This window comes from Pseudophryne corroboree, chromosome 3 (assembly GCF_028390025.1).
Source record: "Pseudophryne corroboree isolate aPseCor3 chromosome 3, aPseCor3.hap2, whole genome shotgun sequence".
Lineage (NCBI taxonomy): Eukaryota > Metazoa > Chordata > Amphibia > Anura > Myobatrachidae > Pseudophryne > Pseudophryne corroboree.
In genome coordinates, this window is record NC_086446.1 from 458,174,315 (window position 1) to 458,195,493 (window position 21,179).

General features: G+C 48.8%; 1 protein-coding gene across 1 annotated transcript in view; it reads right to left on the reverse strand.

The window, feature by feature from the left end:
- Positions 1 to 21,179, reverse strand: part of MRPL58 (mitochondrial ribosomal protein L58) — a 68,883-nt gene that overhangs the window by 18,427 nt on the left and 29,277 nt on the right. The window contains exons 4-5 of the mRNA XM_063960664.1: positions 13,250 to 13,332; positions 5,226 to 5,395 (exon numbers count right to left, since the gene is read on the reverse strand). Coding sequence (XP_063816734.1) covers positions 5,226 to 5,395; positions 13,250 to 13,332 — 253 coding nt within the window. The remainder of the gene's footprint in view (positions 1 to 5,225; positions 5,396 to 13,249; positions 13,333 to 21,179) is intronic.

The window sequence follows — 21,179 nt, forward strand, 5'->3', positions numbered from 1 at the left end:
CCTTCTTGCTTGAACTTCCGTAGTACCCTGGGCAGGAGCGACACTGGAGGGAACACGTAGGGCAGCTGAAAGTTCCATGGAATTGCCAGTGCGTCCACGAACGCTGCTTGAGGATCCTTTGTCCTTGATCTGAAGACCGGAACTTTGTGATTGTGTTGAGAATCCATCAGGTCTACATCTGGTAGGCCCCACTTGTCCACTAGGAGTTGAAAGACTTCCGGATGAAGACTCCAATCTCCGGCGTGTACGTCCTGACGACTGAGGAAGTCCGCTTCCCAGTTGAGGACCCCGGAATGAACACTGCAGATATTGCTGGCAGATGGCGTTCCGACCCAATAAAGGATTTTTGATACTTCCATCATTGCCATGCGGCTTCGAGTGCCGCCTTGATGATTTATGTAAGCCACCGTGGTGGTGTTGTCCGATTGTACTTGAACAGGCCTGTTCTGTATCAAAGGCAGGGCAAGAGTCAAAGCATTGAATACTGCCCACAATTCCAGAATGTTTATCGGGAGGAGAGATTCCTCCCTGATCCACCGACCCTGGAGAGAGAGTGTTGCTCCAGCATCGCGCCCCAACCCCTCAGACTGGCGTCCGTAGTCAGGAGGACCCAGTGGGGAATCCAGAAGGGACAGCCCCTGCTCAACTGTTGGTCCTGTAGCCACTAGCTCAGTGACAAACGAACCTCCGGAGTCAAGGAGATAATTTGAAACCCGATCCGATGAGGCAGGCCATCCCACTCGGAAAGGATTAACCACTGTAGAGAGCGGGAATGAAACTGAGCGTACGTACTCTACCATGTCGAACGCCGACACCATGAGGCCTAGTACTTACATCGCCGAGTGTATAGACACTCTTGGGCAAGAGAGGAAGCATCGTAACCTGTCCTGAAGTTTCAGGATTTTCTCTGGAGAGAGAAACAGTCTTTGGCTGTGTGTGTTCAGCAGTGCCCCCAGTTGCACAATGCTCCGAGCAGGGACCAGAGAGGACTTCTTCCAGTTGACGAGCCACCCGTCGGCTTGTAGTAAGTTTAGCGTCAGTTGTAGATGCCTGAGAAGGACTTCTTGGGAGTTCGCCAGGATCAGCAAGTCGTCCAGATACGGCAGGATCCTGATTCTCGGACGACGCAGATGAGCCGTCATCACGTCCATAACCTTGGTGAAGATCCGAGGGGCCGTGGCCAGTCCAAACGGCAGAGCCTGGAATTGATAATGAAGGTTGCAAACTGCAGATATTGCTGATGCGATATGGCAATAGGTATATGCAGATAGGCATCTTGTATATACAGGGATACCATATAATCTCTGGGTTCCATGGCCAGTACAATCGACCGCAGCGTTTCCATACAGAACTTGGACACACTCACAAATTTGTTCAGTGATTTGAGGTGGAGTATAGGCCGGAAAGACCCATTCGGTTTCGGGACTAAAAACAGAGTCGAGTAGGATCCTCCGCCCCTCTGGGACTGGGGGACCGGCACTGCCACTCCTGTAGCCAGGAGGGAACGCACAACCAGGTGTAGAGCATGCGCCTTCAAACTGTTCGAAGGGACAACCGTTGGTCGGAACTGGCGAGGGGGACGTCTCCTGAAAGACTGCGTACCCGTGAGAGACTTCTTCTCGCACCCATGCGTCTGAAGTGGTCTGTAACCAGACCTGGGTGAATCGCAGAAGTCGGCATCCCACCATGGGATCCCCCAGTCGGAGGCCCGCCCCGTCATGCGGCAGGCTTGTCTTGTTTGGAAGCAGGCTGACAGGCAGCCCAGGATTGTTTTGCTTTGGGCTTAGTGGTTTTGGGAGCACGAGCTTGTCTCGGGTATGCCTGACCTTTTGCTTTCCCTTGAGGTCGAAAGGAATGAAAAGTGGTACGCTTTGCCTTCTGTGTAGAAGGATTAGTATTTGGGAGAAACGCAGTTTTAGCAGCCGCTAAGTTAGTCACAATCTTATTCAGATCCTCCCCAAACAAGATGTCTCCCTTAAAAGGGAGTAGCTCCACAGCCTTTTTGGAGTCAAGGTCCACCTTCCATGACCTCAACCACAGAATTTGGCAAGCCAGGATGGACGTAGTCAACGCCCTGGCCGCCATTACACCTGCCTCAGAGGACGCCTCCTGAATGTAATGATAACAGCACTGATAAATCAGGCAGATTTACAGAGGAGACCTTGCCCTGTAGTCCCGGACACCAGTCGCAGCTACTGTTAGAAGATGGCACCCAGCGTCTCAGTCAGGGAGTAAGGGAGAGTGTGAGGCAGCTCCAGGGCGGAAACACCAGCAGTAGACGACACCAGGAGCTGGGGGAGGGGCTACAGGTCAAGTGCCTTATCCCCTATGCTGATTCTCACCACCTGGTACTATGAAGCCTTATTAAAAATGGATAACGTATTATCCGACCTGTGCTTACCTGCCCTGGTGGATATAGTGGGTCCCTGTACGGCCACAGTGTCCACGTCAGCGTCACGGTCCGTCTCCTAAGATCGCGACCAGAACGCGATTTAATGGCGGGTCCCGTCTGGGGGACCCTCTTAACTCCTCCCTGAGAAGCAGCCACGCGATCCAGGAAAGCGTCTGCGGTGGTGAGCCTAGGAACCGCAAGTACCCAGAAACAGAGCCAGCGGGAGTATGCGACGTTGCTGGGGAGGTAATGGAGCCGCAGCACAGTATGTCACACTGACATATAAAGTGCTATAGCCCTTGAAGTCTTCTAAATAGCCTTTTCCGGGCTGCCCGCGCAGCCCCCCGTTAAGTGACCTGCTTATGCAGGCACCAAGTCAAACTGAGCGCACAGTGCCTGGAGGCGGGGTAATACAGAGGAGGCCCTGCAATGCATCCTGGGACAGTCTAAAGCTTTAGCCTGTTGGTGGCTCTGGATTGCTGGTGGCAATCGGGGCAGAATTGACCCAGACATGCTACTGTAAAGGGCTGTAGTTGTGCGATTTTTCACACTACTACATCCCATACTGAATTTGGCACTCCGTCTCTTGATTAACCATTGGTAAGTGGGACTTAACGTTCACGAATAAACAAACATACGTCTGTGATGGATTCTGGAGAGACAGTATAAGAGCTGAATTCAGCTTGCTGAACTAAAGTTATACCTTGTATCAAGACACAAATTATTCTGTATTTACTTAATAATAATAATAATGCTATTGCAGATATTACAAAGCATGTAATGTTAAATTGGAATGTTTAAATGTAATAATGCAATTCATCTATTTTAGACAGTTTTTCATTAGATTATAATAAAATAATGACAGTTTACTTATTTCAGCCCTATTCTAGCAGTGTTGGATATTGTACTTTGGGCCTAATTCAGACCTGATCATAGATGTGCTAAATTTAGCACATCTACGATCAGCTTCCTTGACATGCGGGGGAACGCCCAGCATCGCATGTCAGGCCCGGCCGCGTCGCACCAGTACAAAAGCATTGCACGGCAGCGATGCTTTTGTACTTGAAGAGTAGCTCCTCACCAGCGCAGGCAGGGAGCTATCAGTCGCTGTGATGGTCGCAGCGGCTGCGTGTGACGTCACGCAGCCACCGCTGCCCGGACCGCACCCCTAAAACGGCAGCCAAACTCCGCCGGCCCGCCCAGTGAACGCCTCTGCCGGTCAATCAGGCAGAGGCTGTGTGGCACGCGCAGTTCTAACATGATCGCTGCTGTGCAAAAACGCTAATCTGGCCATCTTTAAGAGAGACTTGAGAGTGCTACTAAACCCCTCTGCTCCCCAACCCAGCTTTAGTCTGCAAGTAGGCTAAGGTACCTGAATGTGCAGGGACTAATAATATGACTTTCATAAGTACTAGGAAGAAATCACACTCAGCACAGGGATCCACTCCATCCCAGTGCTGTAGGACAGGAAGCTTGTTTATAAGAGGAACTATTGTTTTCTAACTCCCCTCTGCTTGCACTGTTAACAGATCTACCCTTGTTGAGGGAGTCACCACCTTACTGCTGCTACCCCTGCATTCTTGCTTTTCTAGAAAAGATACCAAGTTGCACTGCTGTCAATTCTAACTGCATGTCTGTAGGAGGAACTGTGTAATGTATTTTTACCCTTTGCTAATAGCCAATTTCTGTCTGCTTGCTTCTGTGATAAATAGTGCATGCTACCGACTCTGCAGTACTCTGACAAACTAGGACTTAACCCGTTAATTCAAGGTGCATTACAGTAAACATCGAAGTTCAGCATAGCCATCCCTGCCCATTGTGGACGTAAGGGAGGCTACCATAAACCCTTTATAGTAAAGTTTAGTCAAGACTGCCACACGGTGGACATCTAAGGTCACTTCAAGTGATTAATGTACTAGTCTTATGCTGGCCATACACTAGGACGACCAGCATTCGGTCCAAGGCACAATTTCCCTTCGATTCCCCCGGCAGCTGTGGACACACAATTTGGGGCTCTGGACACATGACAGGTCATTAAACGATTGACGGTGTGCCTCACAAAAACCCCCCACAAAACACCCAGGGAAATTCCACTTAAAATCGTACGATGCATCAAACATGGTATGATGTACATACGATTATGATGGATAATATGGGCTGCACATCATAATCGTGCATGAAACATGCACGATTTGCACACAATGTGTCAATTAACGCATTGATAAGTGTATTCGTACACAATATCAACCTGATGTATGGCCAGCATTACGCTGAACTGTAGGCTGAGGTATTCTATGACGTTGCTAAGACTGTGTTTCATATTCTGTTTTATATGCTATTATGTGTTACCGTTTGCATTGTCTTACCCTACTGTGAGTTGCACCTTGCCGTTTAACTAATTAAACCCACAGTGGTGACCAGTTACGTTCCTGATTAATAAACACCAAGTCACCATCAGAACCTGTGAAGGCTGTTTGGGGTTCCTTGGGAAAAGGTTTCTCCATTCTTCTGTTGGGGGTTCCAGTGCGGAGATCCGGGCGAGACAGGAGATTCCAGCTTGAAGAAACAAGTAAGTCCACCAGCACCACCGACACTCTACTAACCTGTTATTGCAATATGACTTAACATGCATTTTTTCAAGGAGATTTTCTTAGCACACAGTCATTGCGGATGGACATTCCAAAATCCATGTATTTTAGCATAAATTAACCACCTTCGTTTAGCATTGCACCCCCAACCCCACTGGAGGAGGATGGTGTCTATTTAGCTATATCATCATAGCGAACCTAAACACTTCAAAAACATGTCAGTGGTTGTCAAAGCACCATTGTACCTGATCTGCCGAACTTTAAGATCATCTTCTGTTTCAGGCTTTGGCTTCTGGCTGGCCTCAGAAATCATATTTTGGATTTTATCCAGGCAGTCTGCCAGGTTGCGCATCTGGTACCGACTCACTTGTGATACGACAATTAGCTCTCCACTTCGAGTTATGCGATTTTTATACTAAAAAGAACAGAAACACACACAAAGTGGAATCAATGAATGTTAGACAGGAGAAAGGACTCCAGAGAATGAGCGACTAGTGGAGCAGAGAAGGGACCATAGAAAAATAAATAGAAATAATTTAAATAGCAGTGAGACAAACAGTAAGAAGATATTAGGGTTGGGGTTTAAAAAAAAAAAAAGGGGGGGGGGGGGAGGAAGACAGGGTAATAGACAAAAGGGAAACATGAAAGGATTGAATGTTTACGAACTTGATTTTTAAATTCAGTAGCATATCATCTGTGCCCATATAAATATATACATATACACCTCACGCATGCACATTCCGACACAATACATTCACTAGAGAACAGTGGCGAGCTGGGCCAGGGTGCCATCTGCCCCCAGGCCAATACAGTTTTTGTGCTTCAGGACCGACTGCAGCCGCGCTCTGCATGTACACGGCTAGACTGCGGAAAGCACACAGGAGGAAGATTGCTTCCCGACTGGTTGGATACTCTGTGCCATAACAAATCAGAGCATCTCCGCGTACCCAAGCTACTCCTACTCTGCATCAGCAGGTGTGAATGCGCTTTGTTAGATCTTATGTCACATATAACTGAGTGCCGTGACTGTAGGGGACCCGAACAAGCAGCCCTCAAACAAAAAAAGAGAGTCAGCCGCACACAGAAGAATATGAGACCAGACCAAAGTGAAACCGGTAAGTATGCTTGTGCTGCCACAGGGGTGGCATCATTATTGAAGGGATGGGGGGTAACCGCTGTGACCGGTGGACACTGAAGTGGATTGGAGGGGTGCTGTGAGGTTCTTAGAGAAGGTTCCGGGGGTCCTGTGAGATAGACGGTGAAGGAGGGAGTAATACTGTGAGGGGGACTTTGAAGGGGATAGGGTGTGCTGTGAGGTGGACAGTGAATGGGGCAGTGAGTGCTGTGAGGCGATCAGTTTGTGCTGTGGGGGGCAGCGAGTGAGCTGTGAGGGAGGGGGTCAGTGAGTACTCTGACGTGGGACAGTGACTGATGTTAGGGAGGCTGTAATGCAGTCAGTGAGGGAGAGCGTCAGTGAATGCTATGAGGTCAGACTGTCCTGTGAGGGGCTCAGGGGGAGATGTATTATACTTGCACATATCATGCAGGTATAGTACTTCCTGCTTTGCCCCCAAGGGGACGCAGGAAGCAGTAGCTCCAAGATGAATAAACATCTTAGATGGCTAAGTGGGGGAGTGAAAATTCCCCCCTCTAGCAATCCTTCCAAGAGCGCACAGTGCATCAGCCTAGTGCTGATGTGCTGCGTCTCTCCCCCAGGCCAGCTCCACTGGGCATGCACGAGATCTCCTATGCAGGCCAGAGCCAGCAGCCACTACAGCCATGGACAGGGCTGTCCTGGCTATGGTGAATGGGCAACGACACCTGTAGCTGTCAAAATAGATAGCTGCAGGTGTTGATGATCTTGTAGATAGCAGTGCAGATATAGACAGGAAAGCATAGCGCCACGGTCACCGAGCGTTCACACATAGGGGGAAGAAGTGATATCAGCGCACATAATGTGTGCTGATACCACTTCTTCCCCATAACGACATTTAATGCATCTACCCCTCAGTGTTATATGGGAGGAACTGGCAGCGAGAATGCTATGGCTGGGGTAATGAGAGACGGCTATGGAAGGGACAATCAGGGAGATATGCAGGGAGGCCTGGAAAGGGGGGTACACACCTAGAGATGTGTGCTGAACGATCTAGCACAGACCGCTCAGCACACATCACAGCAGTGAAGTGAGCGAAATGACTACATTGTGCCTGCATGCAGGCACAATCCAGAACCGGCGATAGCGATGCACGGCCCTATCACTATGGGCATACACGCGGAGAGATTGCGAGTCAGATTGCTTAGAAATTAAGCACGGATCTCTCAGTGTGTACCCCCCTGTAGAAAAGCTGGGACAACTTGACTTCATTTGGCCCCCAGGCCAAAAAAAAGGTCGACAGTCAGTCCCTGCTAGAGAATAAGAATTTTCTATAGAGTGGTAGTGACCACTCTAGCAGGTTTTAATTGCCATTTTATAGATGTTGAAATAATAAGAATTTACTTACCGATAATTCTATTTCTCGGAGTCCGTAGTGGATGCTGGGGTTCCTGAAAGGACCATGGGGAATAGCGGCTCCGCAGGAGACAGGGCACAAAAGTAAAGCTTTCCGATCAGGTGGTGTGCACTGGCTCCTCCCCCTATGACCCTCCTCCAAGCCAGTTAGGTACTGTGCCCGGACGAGCGTACACAATAAGGGAGGAATTTTGAATCCCGGGTAAGACTCATACCAGCCACACCAATCACACCGTACAACTTGTGATCTAAACCCAGTTAACAGTATGATAACAGCGGAGCCTCTGAAAAGATGGCTCACAACAATAATAACCCGATTTTTGTAACTATGTACAAGTATTGCAGATAATCCGCACTTGGGATGGGCGCCCAGCATCCACTACGGACTCCGAGAAATAGAATTATCGGTAAGTAAATTCTTATTTTCTCTATCGTCCTAGTGGATGCTGGGGTTCCTGAAAGGACCATGGGGATTATACCAAAGCTCCCAAACGGGCGGGAGAGTGCGGATGACTCTGCAGCACCGAATGAGAGAACTCCAGGTCTTCCTTAGTCAGGGTAACAAATTTGTAGAATTTAGCAAACGTGTTTGCCCCTGACCAAGTAGCTGCTCGGCAAAGTTGTAAAGCCGAGACCCCTCGGGCAGCCGCCCAAGATGAGCCCACCTTCCTTGTGGAATGGGCATTTACATATTTTGGCTGTGGCAGGCCTGCCACAGAATGTGCAAGCTGAATTGTATTACACATCCAACTAGCAATAGTCTGCTTAGAAGCAAGAGCACCCAGTTTGTTGGGTGCATACAGGATAACAGCAAGTCAGTTTTCCTGACTCCAGCCGTCCTGGAACATATTTTCAGGGCCCTGACAACATCTAGCAACTTGGAGTCCTCCAAGTCCCTAGTAGGTGCAAGGCACCACAATAAGCTGGTTCAGGTGAAACACTGACACCACCTTAGGGAGAGAACTGGGGACGAGTCCGCAGCTCTGCCCTGTCCGAATGGACAAACAGATATGGGCTTTTTTGAGAAAAAACCACCAATTTGACACTCGCCTGGTCCAGGCCAGGGCCAAGAGCATGGTCACTTTTCATGTGAGATGCTTCAAATCCACAGATTTGACTGGTTTTAAACCAATGTGATTTGAGGAATCCCAGAACTACGTTGAGATCCCACAGTGCCACTGGAGGCACAAAAGGGGGTTGTATATGCAATACTCCCTTGACAAACTTCTGGACTTCAGGAACTGAAGCCAATTCTTTCTGGAAGAAAATCGACAGGGCCGAAATTTGAACCTTAATGGACCCCAATTTGAGGCCCATAGACACTCCTGTTTGCAGGAAATGCAGGAAACGACCGAGTTGAAATTTCTTTGTGGGGCCTTCCTGGCCTCACACCACGCAACATATTTTCGCCACATGTGGTGATAATGTTGTGCGGTCACCTCCTTTCTGGCTTTTACCAGGGTAGGAATGACCTCTTCCGGAATGCCTTTTTCCCTTAGGATCCGGCTTTCCACCGCCATGCCGACAAACGCAGCTGCGGTAAGTCTTGGAACAGACATGGTACTTGCTGAAGCAAGTCGCTTCTTAGCGGCAGAGGCCATAAGACCTCTGTAAGCATCTCTTGAAGTTCCGGGTACCAAGTCCTTCTTGGCCAATCCGGAGCCATGAGTATAGTTCTTACTCCTCTACGTCTTATAATTCTCAGCACCTTAGGTATGAGAAGCAGAGGAGGGAACACATACACCGACTGGTACACCCACGGTGTTACCAGAACGTCCACAGCTATTGCCTGAGGGTCTCTTGACCTGGCGCAATACCTGTCCCGTTTTTTGTTCAGACGGGACGCCATCATGTTCACCTTTGGTATTTCCCAACGGTTTACAATCATGTGGAAAAAACTTCCCGATGAAGTTTCCACTCTCCCGGGTGGAGGTCGTGCCTGTTGAGGAAGTCTGCTTCCCAGTTTCCATTCCCGGGATGAAACACTGCTGACAGTGCTATCACATGATTTTCCGCCCAGCGAAAAGTCCTTGCAGTTTTTGCCATTGCCCTCCTGCTTCTTGTGTCGCCCTGTCTGTTTACGTGAGCGACTGCCGTGATGTTTTTCCCACTGGATCAATACCGGCTGACCTTGAAGCAGAGGACTTGCTAAGCTTAGAGCATTATAAATTTACCCTTAGCTCCAGTATATTTATGTGGAGAAAAGTCTCCAGACTTGATCACACTCCCTGGAAATTTTTTCCTTGTGTGACTGCTCCCCAGCCTCTAGGGCTGGGCTCCGTGGTCACCAGCATCCAATCCTGAATGCCGAATCTGCGGCCCTCTAGAAGATGAGCACTCTATAACCACCACAGGAGAGACACCCTTGTCCTTGGATATAGGGTTATCCGCTGATGCATCTGAAGATGCGATCCGGACCATTTGTCCAGCAGATCCCACTGAAAAGTTCTTGCGTGAAATCTGCCGAATGGAATTGCTTCGTAGGAAGCCACCATTTTTACCAGGATCCTTGTGCAATGATGCACTGTTTTTAGGAGGTTCCTGACTAGCTCGGATAACTCCCTGGCTTTCTCTTCCGGGAGAAACACCTTTTTCTGGACTGTGTCCAGAATCATCCCTAGGCACAGCAGACGTGTCGTCGGGATCAGCTGCGATTTTGGAATATTTAGAATCCACCCGTGCTGTTGTAGCAGTATCCGAGATAGTGCTACTCCGACCTCCAACTGTTCCCTGGACTATGCCCTTATCAGGAGATCGTCCAAGTAAGGGATAATTAAGACGCCTTTTCTTCGAAGAAGAATCATCATTTCGGCCATTACCTTGGTAAAGACCCGGGGTGCCGTGGACAATCCAAACGGCAGCGTCTGAAACTGATAGTGACAGTTCTGCACCACGAACCTGAGGTACCCTTAGTGAGAAGGGCAAATTTGGGACATAGAGGTAAGCATCCCTGATGTACCGGGACACTATATAGTCCCCTTCTTCCTGGTTCGTTATCACTGCTCTGAGTGACTCCATCTTGATTTGAACCTTTGTAAGTGTTCAAAATTTTTTTTAGAATAAGTCTCACCTAGCCTTCTGGCTTCAGTACCACAATATAGTGTGGAATAATACCCCTTTTCTTGTAGTAGGAGGGGTAATTTAATTATCACCTGCTGGGAATACAGCTTGTGAATTTTTTCCCATACTGCCTCCTTGTCAGAGGGAGACCTTGGTAAAGCAGACTTCAGGAGCCTGCGAAGGGGAAACGTCTCGACATTCCAATCTGTACCCCTGGGATACTACTTGTAGGATCCAGGGGTCCTGTACGGTCTCAGCGCCATGCTGAGAACTTGTCAGAAGCGGTGGAACGCTTCTGTTCCTGGGAATGGGCTGCCTGCTGCAGTCTTCTTCCCTTTCCTCTATCCCTGGGCAGATATGATCTTATAGGGACGAAAGGACTGAGGCTGAAAAGACGGTGTCTTTTTCTGCAGAGATGTGACTTAGGGTAAAAACGGTGGATTTTCCAGCAGTTGCCGTGGCCACCAGGTCCGATGGACCGACCCCAAATAACTCCTCTTCCTTTATACGGCAATACACCTTTGTGCCGTTTGGAATCTGCATCACCTGACCACTGTCGTGTCCATAACATCTTCTGGCAGTTATGGACATCGCATTTACTCTTGATGCCAGAGTGCAAATATCCCTCTGTGCATCTCGCATATATAGAAATGCATCCTTTAAATGCTCTATAGTCAATAAAATACTGTCCCTGTCAAGGGTATCAATATTTTTAGTCAGGGAATCCGACCAAGCCACCCCAGCTCTGCACATCCAGGCTGAGGCGATCGCTGGACGCAGTATAACACCAGTATGTGTGTATATACTTTTTATGATATTTTCCAGCCTCCTGTCAGCTGGTCCTTGAGGACGGCCCTATCTATAGACGGTACCGCCACTTGTTTTGATAAGCGTGTGAGCGCCTTATCCACCCTAAGGGGTGTTTCCCAACGCGCCCTAACTTCTGGCGGGAAAGGGTATACCGCCCATAATTTTCTATCGGGGGGAACCCACGCATCATCACACACTTTATTTAATTTATCTGATTCAGGAAAAACTATGGTAGTTTTTTCACATCCCACATAATACCCTCTTTTGTGGTACTTGTAGTATCAGAAATATGTAACACCTCCTTCATTGCCTTTAACGTGTGGCCCTAATAAGGAATACGTTTGTTTATTCACCGTCGACACTGGATTCAGTGTCCCTGTCTGTGTCTGTGTCGACCGACTAAAGTAAACGGGCGTTTTAAAAACCCCTGACGGTGTTTTTGAGACGTCTGGACCGGTACTAATTGTTTGTCGGCCGTCTCATGTCGTCAACCGACCTTGCAGCGTGTTGACATTATCACGTAATTCCCTAAATAAGCCATCCATTCCGGTGTCGACTCCCTAGAGAGTGACATCACCATTACAGGCAATTGCTCCGCCTCCTCACCAACATCGTCCTCCTACATGTCGACACACACGTACCGACACACAGCACACACACAGGGAATGCTCTGATAGAGGACAGGACCCACTAGCCCTTTGGAGAGACAGAGGGAGAGTTTGCCAGCACACACCAAAAACGCTATAATTATATAGGGACAACCTTATATAAGTGTTTTCCCTTATAGCATCTTTTTTATATATATATTTCTTACGCCAAATTAGTGCCCCCCCTCTCTGTTTTAACCCTGTTTCTGTAGTGCAGTGCAGGGGAGAGCCTGGGAGCCTTCCCTCCAGCCTTTCTGTGAGGGAAAATGGCGCTGTGTGCTGAGGAGATAGGCCCCGCCCCTTTTTCGGCGGCCTCGTCTCCCGCTCTTAACGGATTCTGGCAGGGGTTAAATATCTCCATATAGCCTCCGGAGGCTATATGTGAGGTATTTTTAGCCAAAATAGGTATTCATTTGCCTCCCAGGGCGCCCCCCTCCCAGCGCCCTGCACCCTCAGTGACTGCCGTGTGAAGTGTGCTGAGAGGAAAATGGCGCACAGCTGCAGTGCTGTGCGCTACCTTTAGAAGACTGAGGAGTCTTCTGCCGCCGATTCTGGACCTCTTCTTACTTCAGCATCTGCAAGGGGGCCGGCGGCAAGGCTCCGGTGACCATCCAGGCTGTACCTGTGATCGTCCCTCTGGAGCTGATGTCCAGTAGCCAAGAAGCCAATCCATCCTGCACGCAGGTGAGTTCACTTCTTCTCTCCTAAGTCCCTCGTTGCAGTGATCCTGTTGCCAGCAGGACTCACTGTAAAATAAAAAACCTAAGCTAAACTTTTCTAAGCAGCTCTTTAGGAGAGCCACCTAGATTGCACCCTTCTCGGCCGGGCACAAAAATCTAACTGGCTTGGAGGAGGGTCATAGGGGGAGGAGCCAGTGCACACCACCTGATCGGAAAGCTTTACTTTTGTGCCCTGTCTCCTGCGGAGCCGCTATTCCCCATGGTCCTTTCAGGAACCCCAGCATCCACTAGGACGATAGAGAAATTATAATTTCCCATTAATTCCCACATTTGGTTCTGGGAAGAAAACTGGAAATAATTCCTGAGGACTACAGCTGAAAATCACATTTCTATAAAGTGGATAACTGAATGTGAAACAGACCCAACACTCAAACATTCTAGTATTCAGGGTTTTAGTACAGCAATCAATGATCCCTACTATGGAGCACTATAAGCACTCCATTCACAGGCTGTAAGTCTATCCTAAAACAGAGGAACACAGATTCAATGGGAGACATTGCTACCTGTACAGAAATGTTCTGCCTGACATCTTCTGGAATCCAGTCAGCTGAGGATAAGTGAAAACGAACTTCAGCCTTTGTGTTGACTGTGACAAAAACAAACAAACAAAACCAAAACATAAGACATTTGCAATACACACAGGGGCATATGCATCGAGGGAGGAAGAGGTAGAGAGACAAAATACCAACTAATCAGCTCCTGTCATTTTTCAATCCAGCTGTTAAGAGCTGACTGGCTGGTGCTTTATCTCTCTCCATCCGTTGATGTATATGTTAAATCAGTAATAAGGAAATATAAAATTTGTATTTAATTGTCCGTTATCTCCCCGATATAAAATCAGTGGCTTTAAACTATTGCTATATCTATCTATAATACCAATAAGCCCGGCTCTCCCAGTAAAGTGTCACTGCTGCGCCAGGTGCCCCCACAAAGCAGATACACAAATACTCCAGAGGTGCGGCACTCCTAGCGGCTTAAATAACAGACATCTTTACAGCATACCTCTAAGTATGCTGTAAAAATGTCTGTTATTTAAGTCGCTAGGTGTGCCGCACCTCTGGAGTATTTATTTATATATATCTATCTATAGCCAAGTTAACATGCAGAGCTGCCAGAGGAAAAGAAAAAAGATAAAGATATACAGAATAAGAACAGATACTGAAATTCACTCCCTGTGGAGATCTTTATTAAGAATCAGTGAAATATAATCATTATGGTAGACTTACTGTTGATAACGCTATTTCTCTTAAGACCAGAGAATAACATTGGGATATGAGGTAGAGACAGTGGATTGGCACCAAACGATCAAAGCTTTCGGCCTCCCAGCATGAAAATAAGATTTACTCACCGGTAATTCTATTTCTCGTAGTCCGTAGTGGATGCTGGGAACTCCGTAAGGACCATGGGGAATAGACGGGCTCCACAGGAGACTGGGCACTCTAAAAGAAAGATTAGGTATTATCTGGTGTGCACTGGCTCCTCCCTCTATGCCCCTCCTCCAGACCTCAGTTAAGGAAACTGTGCCCGGAAGAGCTGACACAACAAGGAAAGGATTTGGAATCCCGGGTAAGACTCATACCAGCCACATCAATCACACCGTACAACTTGTGATAACCATACCCAGTTAACAGTATGAACAACAACTGAGCCTCAGTAACAGATGGCTCATAACAATAGCCCTTTAGTTAAGCAATAACTATATACATGCATTGCAGAGAGTCCGCACTTGGGACGGGCGCCCAGCATCCACTACGGACTACGAGAAATAGAATTACCGGTGAGTAAATTCTTATTTTCTCTGACGTCCTAGTGGATGCTGGGAACTCCGTAAGGACCATGGGGATTATACCAAAGCTCCCAAACGGGCGGGAGAGTGCGGATAACTCTGCAGCACCGAATGAGCAAAGGCAAGGTCCTCCTCAGCCAGGGTATCAAACTTGTAGAAGTTAGCAAATGTGTTTGAACCCGACCAAGTAGCAGCTCGGCAAAGCTGTAAAGCCGAGACCCCTCGGGCAGCCGCCCAAGAAGAGCCCACCTTCCTTGTGGAATGGGCTTTTACTGATTTAGGATGCGGCAATCCTGCCGCAGAATGAGCCTGCTGAATCGTGTTACAGATCCAGCGCGCAATAGTTTGCTTTGAAGCAGGAGCACCCAGCTTGTTGGGTGCATGCAGGATAAACAGCGAGTCAGTTTTCCTGACTCCAGCCGTCCTGGCTACATAGATTTTCAAAGCCCTGACTACATCTAGTAACTTGGAGTCCTCCAAGTCCCGAGTAGCCGCAGGCACCACAATAGGTTGGTTCAAATGAAACGCTGATACCACCTTAGGGAGAAATTGGGGACGAGTCCTCAATTCTGCCCTGTCCATATGGAAGATCAGATAAGGGCTTTTACATGACAAAGCCGCCAATTCTGACACACGCCTAGCCGAAGCTAAGGCCAATAGCATGACCACTTTCCACGTGAGATATTTTAGCTCCACGGTCTTAAGTGGCTCAAACCAGTGGGATTTCAGGAAATCCAACACAACGTTAAGATCCCAAGGTGCCACTGGAGGCACAAAAGGGGGCTGAATATGCAGCACTCCCTTAACAAACGTCTGAACTTCAGGCAGTGAAGCCAGTTCTTTTTGAAAGAAAATAGATAGGGCAGAAATCTGGACCTTTATGGATCCTAATTTTAGGCCCATAGTCACTCCTGACTGTAGGAAGTGCAGGAATCGACCCAGCTGGAATTCCTCTGTAGGGGCCTTCCTGGCCTCACACCAAGCAACATATTTTCGCCATATACGGTGATAATGTTGTGCTGTCACGTCTTTCCTAGCCTTTATCAGCGTAGGAATCACTTCATCTGGAATGCCCTTTTCCGTTAGGATCCGGCGTTCAACCGCCATGCCGTCAAACGCAGCCGCGGTAAGTCTTGGAACAGACAGGGCCCCTGCTGTAACAGGTCCTGTCTGAGAGGCAGAGGCCATGGGTCCTCTGAGATCAATTCTTGTAGTTCTGGGTACCAAGGTCTTCTTGGCCAATCCGGAACGATGAGTATAGTTCTTACTCCTCTCTTTCTTACTATCCTCAGTACCTTGGGTATGAGAGGAAGAGGAGGGAACACATAAACAGACTGGTACACCCACGGTGTCACTAGTGCGTCCACAGCTATCGCCTGACGGTCCCTTGACCTGGCGCAATATTTTTTTAGCTTTTTGTTGAGGCGGGACGCCATCATGTCCACCTGTGGCCGTTCCCAACGGTTTACAATCTGCGTGAAGACTTCTGGATGAAGTCCCCACTCTCCCGGGTGGAGGTCGTGCCTGCTGAGGAAGTCTGCTTCCCAGTTGTCCACTCCCGGAATGAACACTGCTGACAGTGCTAGCACGTGATTTTCCACCCATCGGAGAATCCTTGTGGCTTCTGCTATCGCCATCCTGCTTCTTGTGCCGCCCTGGCGGTTTACATGGGCGACCGCCGTGATGTTGTCTGATTGAATCAGCACTGGTTGGTTTTGAAGCAGGGGCTCTGCTTGACTCAGGGCGTTGTAAATGGCCCTTAGTTCCAGTATATTTATGTGTAGTGAAGTCTCCTGACTTGACCACTGTCCTTGGAAGTTCCTTCCCTGAGTGACTGCCCCCCATCCTCGGAGGCTTGCGTCCGTGGTCACCAGGACCCAGTCCTGTATGCCGAATCTGCGGCCCTCGAGAAGATGAGCACTCTGCAGCCACCACAGCAGAGACACCCTGGCCCTTGGGGACAGGGTGATCAATCGATGCATCTGAAGATGCGATCCGGACCATTTGTCTAACAGATCCCACTGAAAGATCCTTGCATGGAACCTGCCGAAGGGAATTGCTTCGTAAGAAGCCACCATCTTTCCCAGGACTCGCGTGCAGTGATGCACAGACACCTGTTTTGGTTTCAGGAGGTCCCTGACCAGAGATGACAATTCCTGGGCCTTCTCCACCGGGAGAAACACCTTCTTCTGTTCTGTGTCCAGAATCATGCCCAGGAACAGCAGACGCGTCACAGGAATCAGCTGCGACTTTGGGATATTCAGAATCCAGCCGTGCTGTTGCAACACTTCCCGAGAGAGTGCTACGCTGACTAACAACTGCTCTCTGGACCTCGCCTTTATAAGGAGATCGTCCAAGTACGGGATAATTATAACTCCCTTCTTCCGAAGGAGTATCATCATTTCGGCCATTACCTTGGTAAATACTCTCGGTGCCGTGGACAGACCAAACGGCAACATCTGGAATTGGTAATGACAATCCTCTAACACAAAACTGAGGTACTCCTGGTGAGGTGGGTAAATGGGGACATGCAAGTAAGCATCCTTGATGTCCAGCGACACCATAAAATCCCCCTCTTCCAGGCTTGCAATAACCGCCCTGAGCGATTCCATTTTGAACTTGAACTTCCTTATATAAGTGTTCAAGGATTTTAAATTCAGAATGGGTCTCACCGAACCGTCTGGTTTCGGTACCACAAACATTGTCCCTGTTGAAGGAGGGGAACCTTGATTATCACCTGCTGGAGGTACAGCTTGTGAATTGCCGCCAGTACTACCTCCCTTTCCCTGGGAGCAGCTGGCAAGGCTGATTTGAGGTAACGGCGAGGGGGAGTCGCCTCGAACTCCAGCTTATATCCCTGAAATACAATTTGTACAGCCCAGAGATCCACTTGTGAGCGAACCCACTGGTTGCTGAAGTTTCGGAGACGCGCCCCCACCGCACCCGGCTCCGCCTGTGGAGCCCCAGCGTCATGCGGTGGACTTAGAGGAAGCGGGGGAGGATTTTTGTTCCTGGGAACTGGCTGCCTGGTGCAGCTTCTTTCCTCTACCCCTGCCTCTGGGCAGAAAGGATGCGCCTCTGATCCGCTTGCCTTTCTGAGGCCGAAAGGACTGTACATGATAATACGGTGCTTTCTTAGGCTGTGAGGGAACCTGAGGTAAAAAAGTTGACTTCCCGGCTGTTGCCGTGGATACGAGGTCCGAGAGACCGTCCCCAAACAATTCCTCACCCTTATAAGGCAAAACCTCCATGTGTCTTTTAGAATCAGCATCACCTGTCCACTGCCGAGTCCATAATACTCTCCTGGCAGAAATGGACATTGCATTAATTCTAGATGCCAGCAGGCAAATGTCCCTCTGTGCATCCCGCATATATAAGACGACGTCTTTTATATGTTCTATGGTTAGCAAAATAGTATCCCTGTCGGGGGAATCAATGTTGTCTGACAGGGTATCAGACCATGCGGCTGCAGCACTACACATCCATGCTGAAGCAATAGCAGGTCTCAGTATAGTACCTGAGTGTGTATACACAGACTTCAGGATAGCTTCCTGCTTTCTATCCGCAGGCTCCTTTAGGGCGGCCGTATCCTGAGACGGCAGTGCCACCTTTTTTGATAAGCGTGTGAGCGCCTTGTCCACCCTAGGGGATGTTTCCCAACGTAACCTGTCCGTTGGCGGGAAAGGGTACGCCATCAGTAACCTCTTAGAAATCACTAGTTTCTTATCGGGGGAACTCCACGCTTCCTCACACAATTCATTTAATTCATCAGATGGGGGAAAAGTCACTGGCTGCTTTTTCTCCCCAAACATAATACCCTTCTTGGTAGTAACCGGGTTAATATCAGAAATGTGCAATACATTTTTCATTGCAGTAATCATGCATCGGATGGATTTTGTAGACTGTGCATTTGTCTCATCCTCATCTACACTGGAGTCAGACTCCGTGTCGACATCTGTGTCTACCATCTGAGCTAGCGGGCGTTTATGAGCCCCTGATGGCCTCTGAGACGCCTGGGCAGGCGCGGGCTGAGATCCCGGCTGTCCCAAGGCTGCTGCGTCATCGAACCTTTTATGTAAGGAGTTGACACTGTCTGTTAAGACCTTCCACATATCCATCCAATCCGGTGTCGGCCCCGTCGGGGGCGACACCACACTTATCTGCCCTTGCTCCGCCTCCACGTAACCCTCCTCATCAAACATGTCGACACAGCCGTACCGACACACCGCACACACACAGGGAATGCTCTGACTGAGGACAGGACCCCACAAAGTCCTTTGGGGAGACAGAGAGAGAGTATGCCAGCACACACCACAGCGCTATATAACACAGGGATTTACACTAGAATGAGTGATTTTTCCCAATAGCTGCTTATTATCTTATTTGCGCCTAAATTTATGTGCCCCCCCTCTCTTTTTTACCCTTCTTGTACAGGATACTGCAGGGGAGAGCCTGGGGAGCGTCCTTCCAGCGGAGCTGTGAAGAGAAAATGGCGCTGGTGTGCTGAGGAAGAAGGCCCCGCCCCCTCAGCGGCGGGCTTCTCCCGCATTTTGTATAGCTTAATGGCGGGTTTTTTTTGCACATATACAGTTTTCCAGACTGTATTATGTGTATATATTGCCAAAAGGTATTCTTATTGCTGCCCAGGGCGCCCCCCCCCCCAGCGCCCTGCACCCTACAGTGACCGGAGTGTGTGGTGTGCAGTGGGAGCAATGGCGCACAGCTGCAGTGCTGTGCGCTACCTTAATGAAGACCGGAGTCTTCTGTCGCCGATTTCATCTCCTTCTTCTGTCTTCTGGCTCTGCAAGGGGGACGGCGGCGCGGCTCCGGGAACGGACGATCGAGGTCAGGCCCTGTGTTCGAACCCTCTGGAGCTAATGGTGTCCAGTAGCCTAAGAAGCACAAGCTAGCTGCACGCAGGTAGGTTTGCTTCTCTCCCCTCAGTCCCACGTAGCAGTGAGTCTGTTGCCAGCAGATCTCACTGAAAATAAAAAACCTAAACAAATACTTTCTTTCTAGCAAGCTCAGGAGAGCCCACTAGGAGCACCCAGCTCTGGCCGGGCACAGATTCTAACTGAGGTCTGGAGGAGGGGCATAGAGGGAGGAGCCAGTGCACACCAGATAGTACCTAATCTTTCTTTTAGAGTGCCCAGTCTCCTGCGGAGCCCGTCTATTCCCCATGGTCCTTACGGAGTTCCCAGCATCCACTAGGACGTCAGAGAAATGGGCCCGTCCCTATATTCCCGCCTCCTGGCTCAGGTAAATCAGTTGTTTTTCCAAAACTCAAGGCAGGAGCATCATACAGAGCCCTAATCAGGCGAGAAGAACACACCTGCACACCCTTCCGTACAAGAAGGAAGAGGTTAGCGAGTAAAAGGATTCTCAAATCAGGTGAGTCAGGGTGGGATCCCTGTGGATCTTGTGGACTTAGGAGAAATGGCGTCATCAACGGTAAGTCTACCGTAACAATTATTTCTCCGGCAGGGTCCACAGCTTATCCACAGGATAACATTGAAATATCCCAAAGCAATTTAGTGGTGTGGACGCTCATGATTGTACAGGAGGATCCTTCGCCCGAATTCAGCGTCCTGAGAGGCAAAGGTATCAAAGGCAAAATGTATAATGAATGTGTTAATGGAAGACCATGTGGCTGCCTTACATATCTGTTCTGCTGAAGCACCACGTTGTGCTGCTCATGACAGACCTACCTTAACGAGTAGAGTGAGCAGAAACATTACTCGGAACAGGGAGATCAGCTTGACAATATGCTTCTGAAATAGTCATCTGAAGCTACCTCGCCAGTGTATGCTTGTCAGCAGGCCATCCTCTCTTGTGAAATTCATAGAGAGTGTCTTTTTCTGATGGAATTGGTACGATCAACGTAGATCCTTAAGGCACGGACTATGTCCAACGATGCATCTGCAGCAGAAAGGTCCGGCCCCTGGCAGGCCGGGACTACAATTTCTTCGTTATGGTGGAATTTAGACACCACCTTAGGAAGATAACCAGATTTGGGTCCGAGAACCGCTCTATATAGATGAGAAAAAAAAAAAATTATATCAGAAAAGGAGGGCAACATAACAATGCCCCTAAATCTGAAGCAATGGCCAGTAGAAAGAGAACCTTAGCCATCAACCATTTAAGATCCACTCGTTTTAGTGGTTCAAATGGGGCAACTTGAAGAGTCTTTAGGACTAAACTTAAGTCCCAAGGCACTGTAGAAGGTTGAATGTGCAGCATTCCCTGGAAAAAAAAATGCACACATCCTGTAGGTTAGCAATTTTCTTTTGGAACCATACAGTCAATGCTGACACCTGCATTCTCAAGGAAGCCACCCGTAAACATTTTGTCCATTCCTACCTGAAATTTGACTCTGGAGTCAAATTTCCGGTCACTGCACCACTGAATATAGGCTTGCTTTATTCGGTCATAAATGCGAGCCGAGGAAGGTTTCCTTGCTCTGAGCATAGTTTGAATTACCCGTTGTGGGAATCCTCTTGCCTTCAGGATGGAAGTCTCAAGAGCCACGCCGTCAAAGACAGTCGATCCAGGTGCTTGTGATAGCAAGGACCCTGAGACAATAGATCTGGACGTTGAGGGAGTAGGAATGGAGCATCCATCGACTTCCTCTGCAGATCTGTGTACCA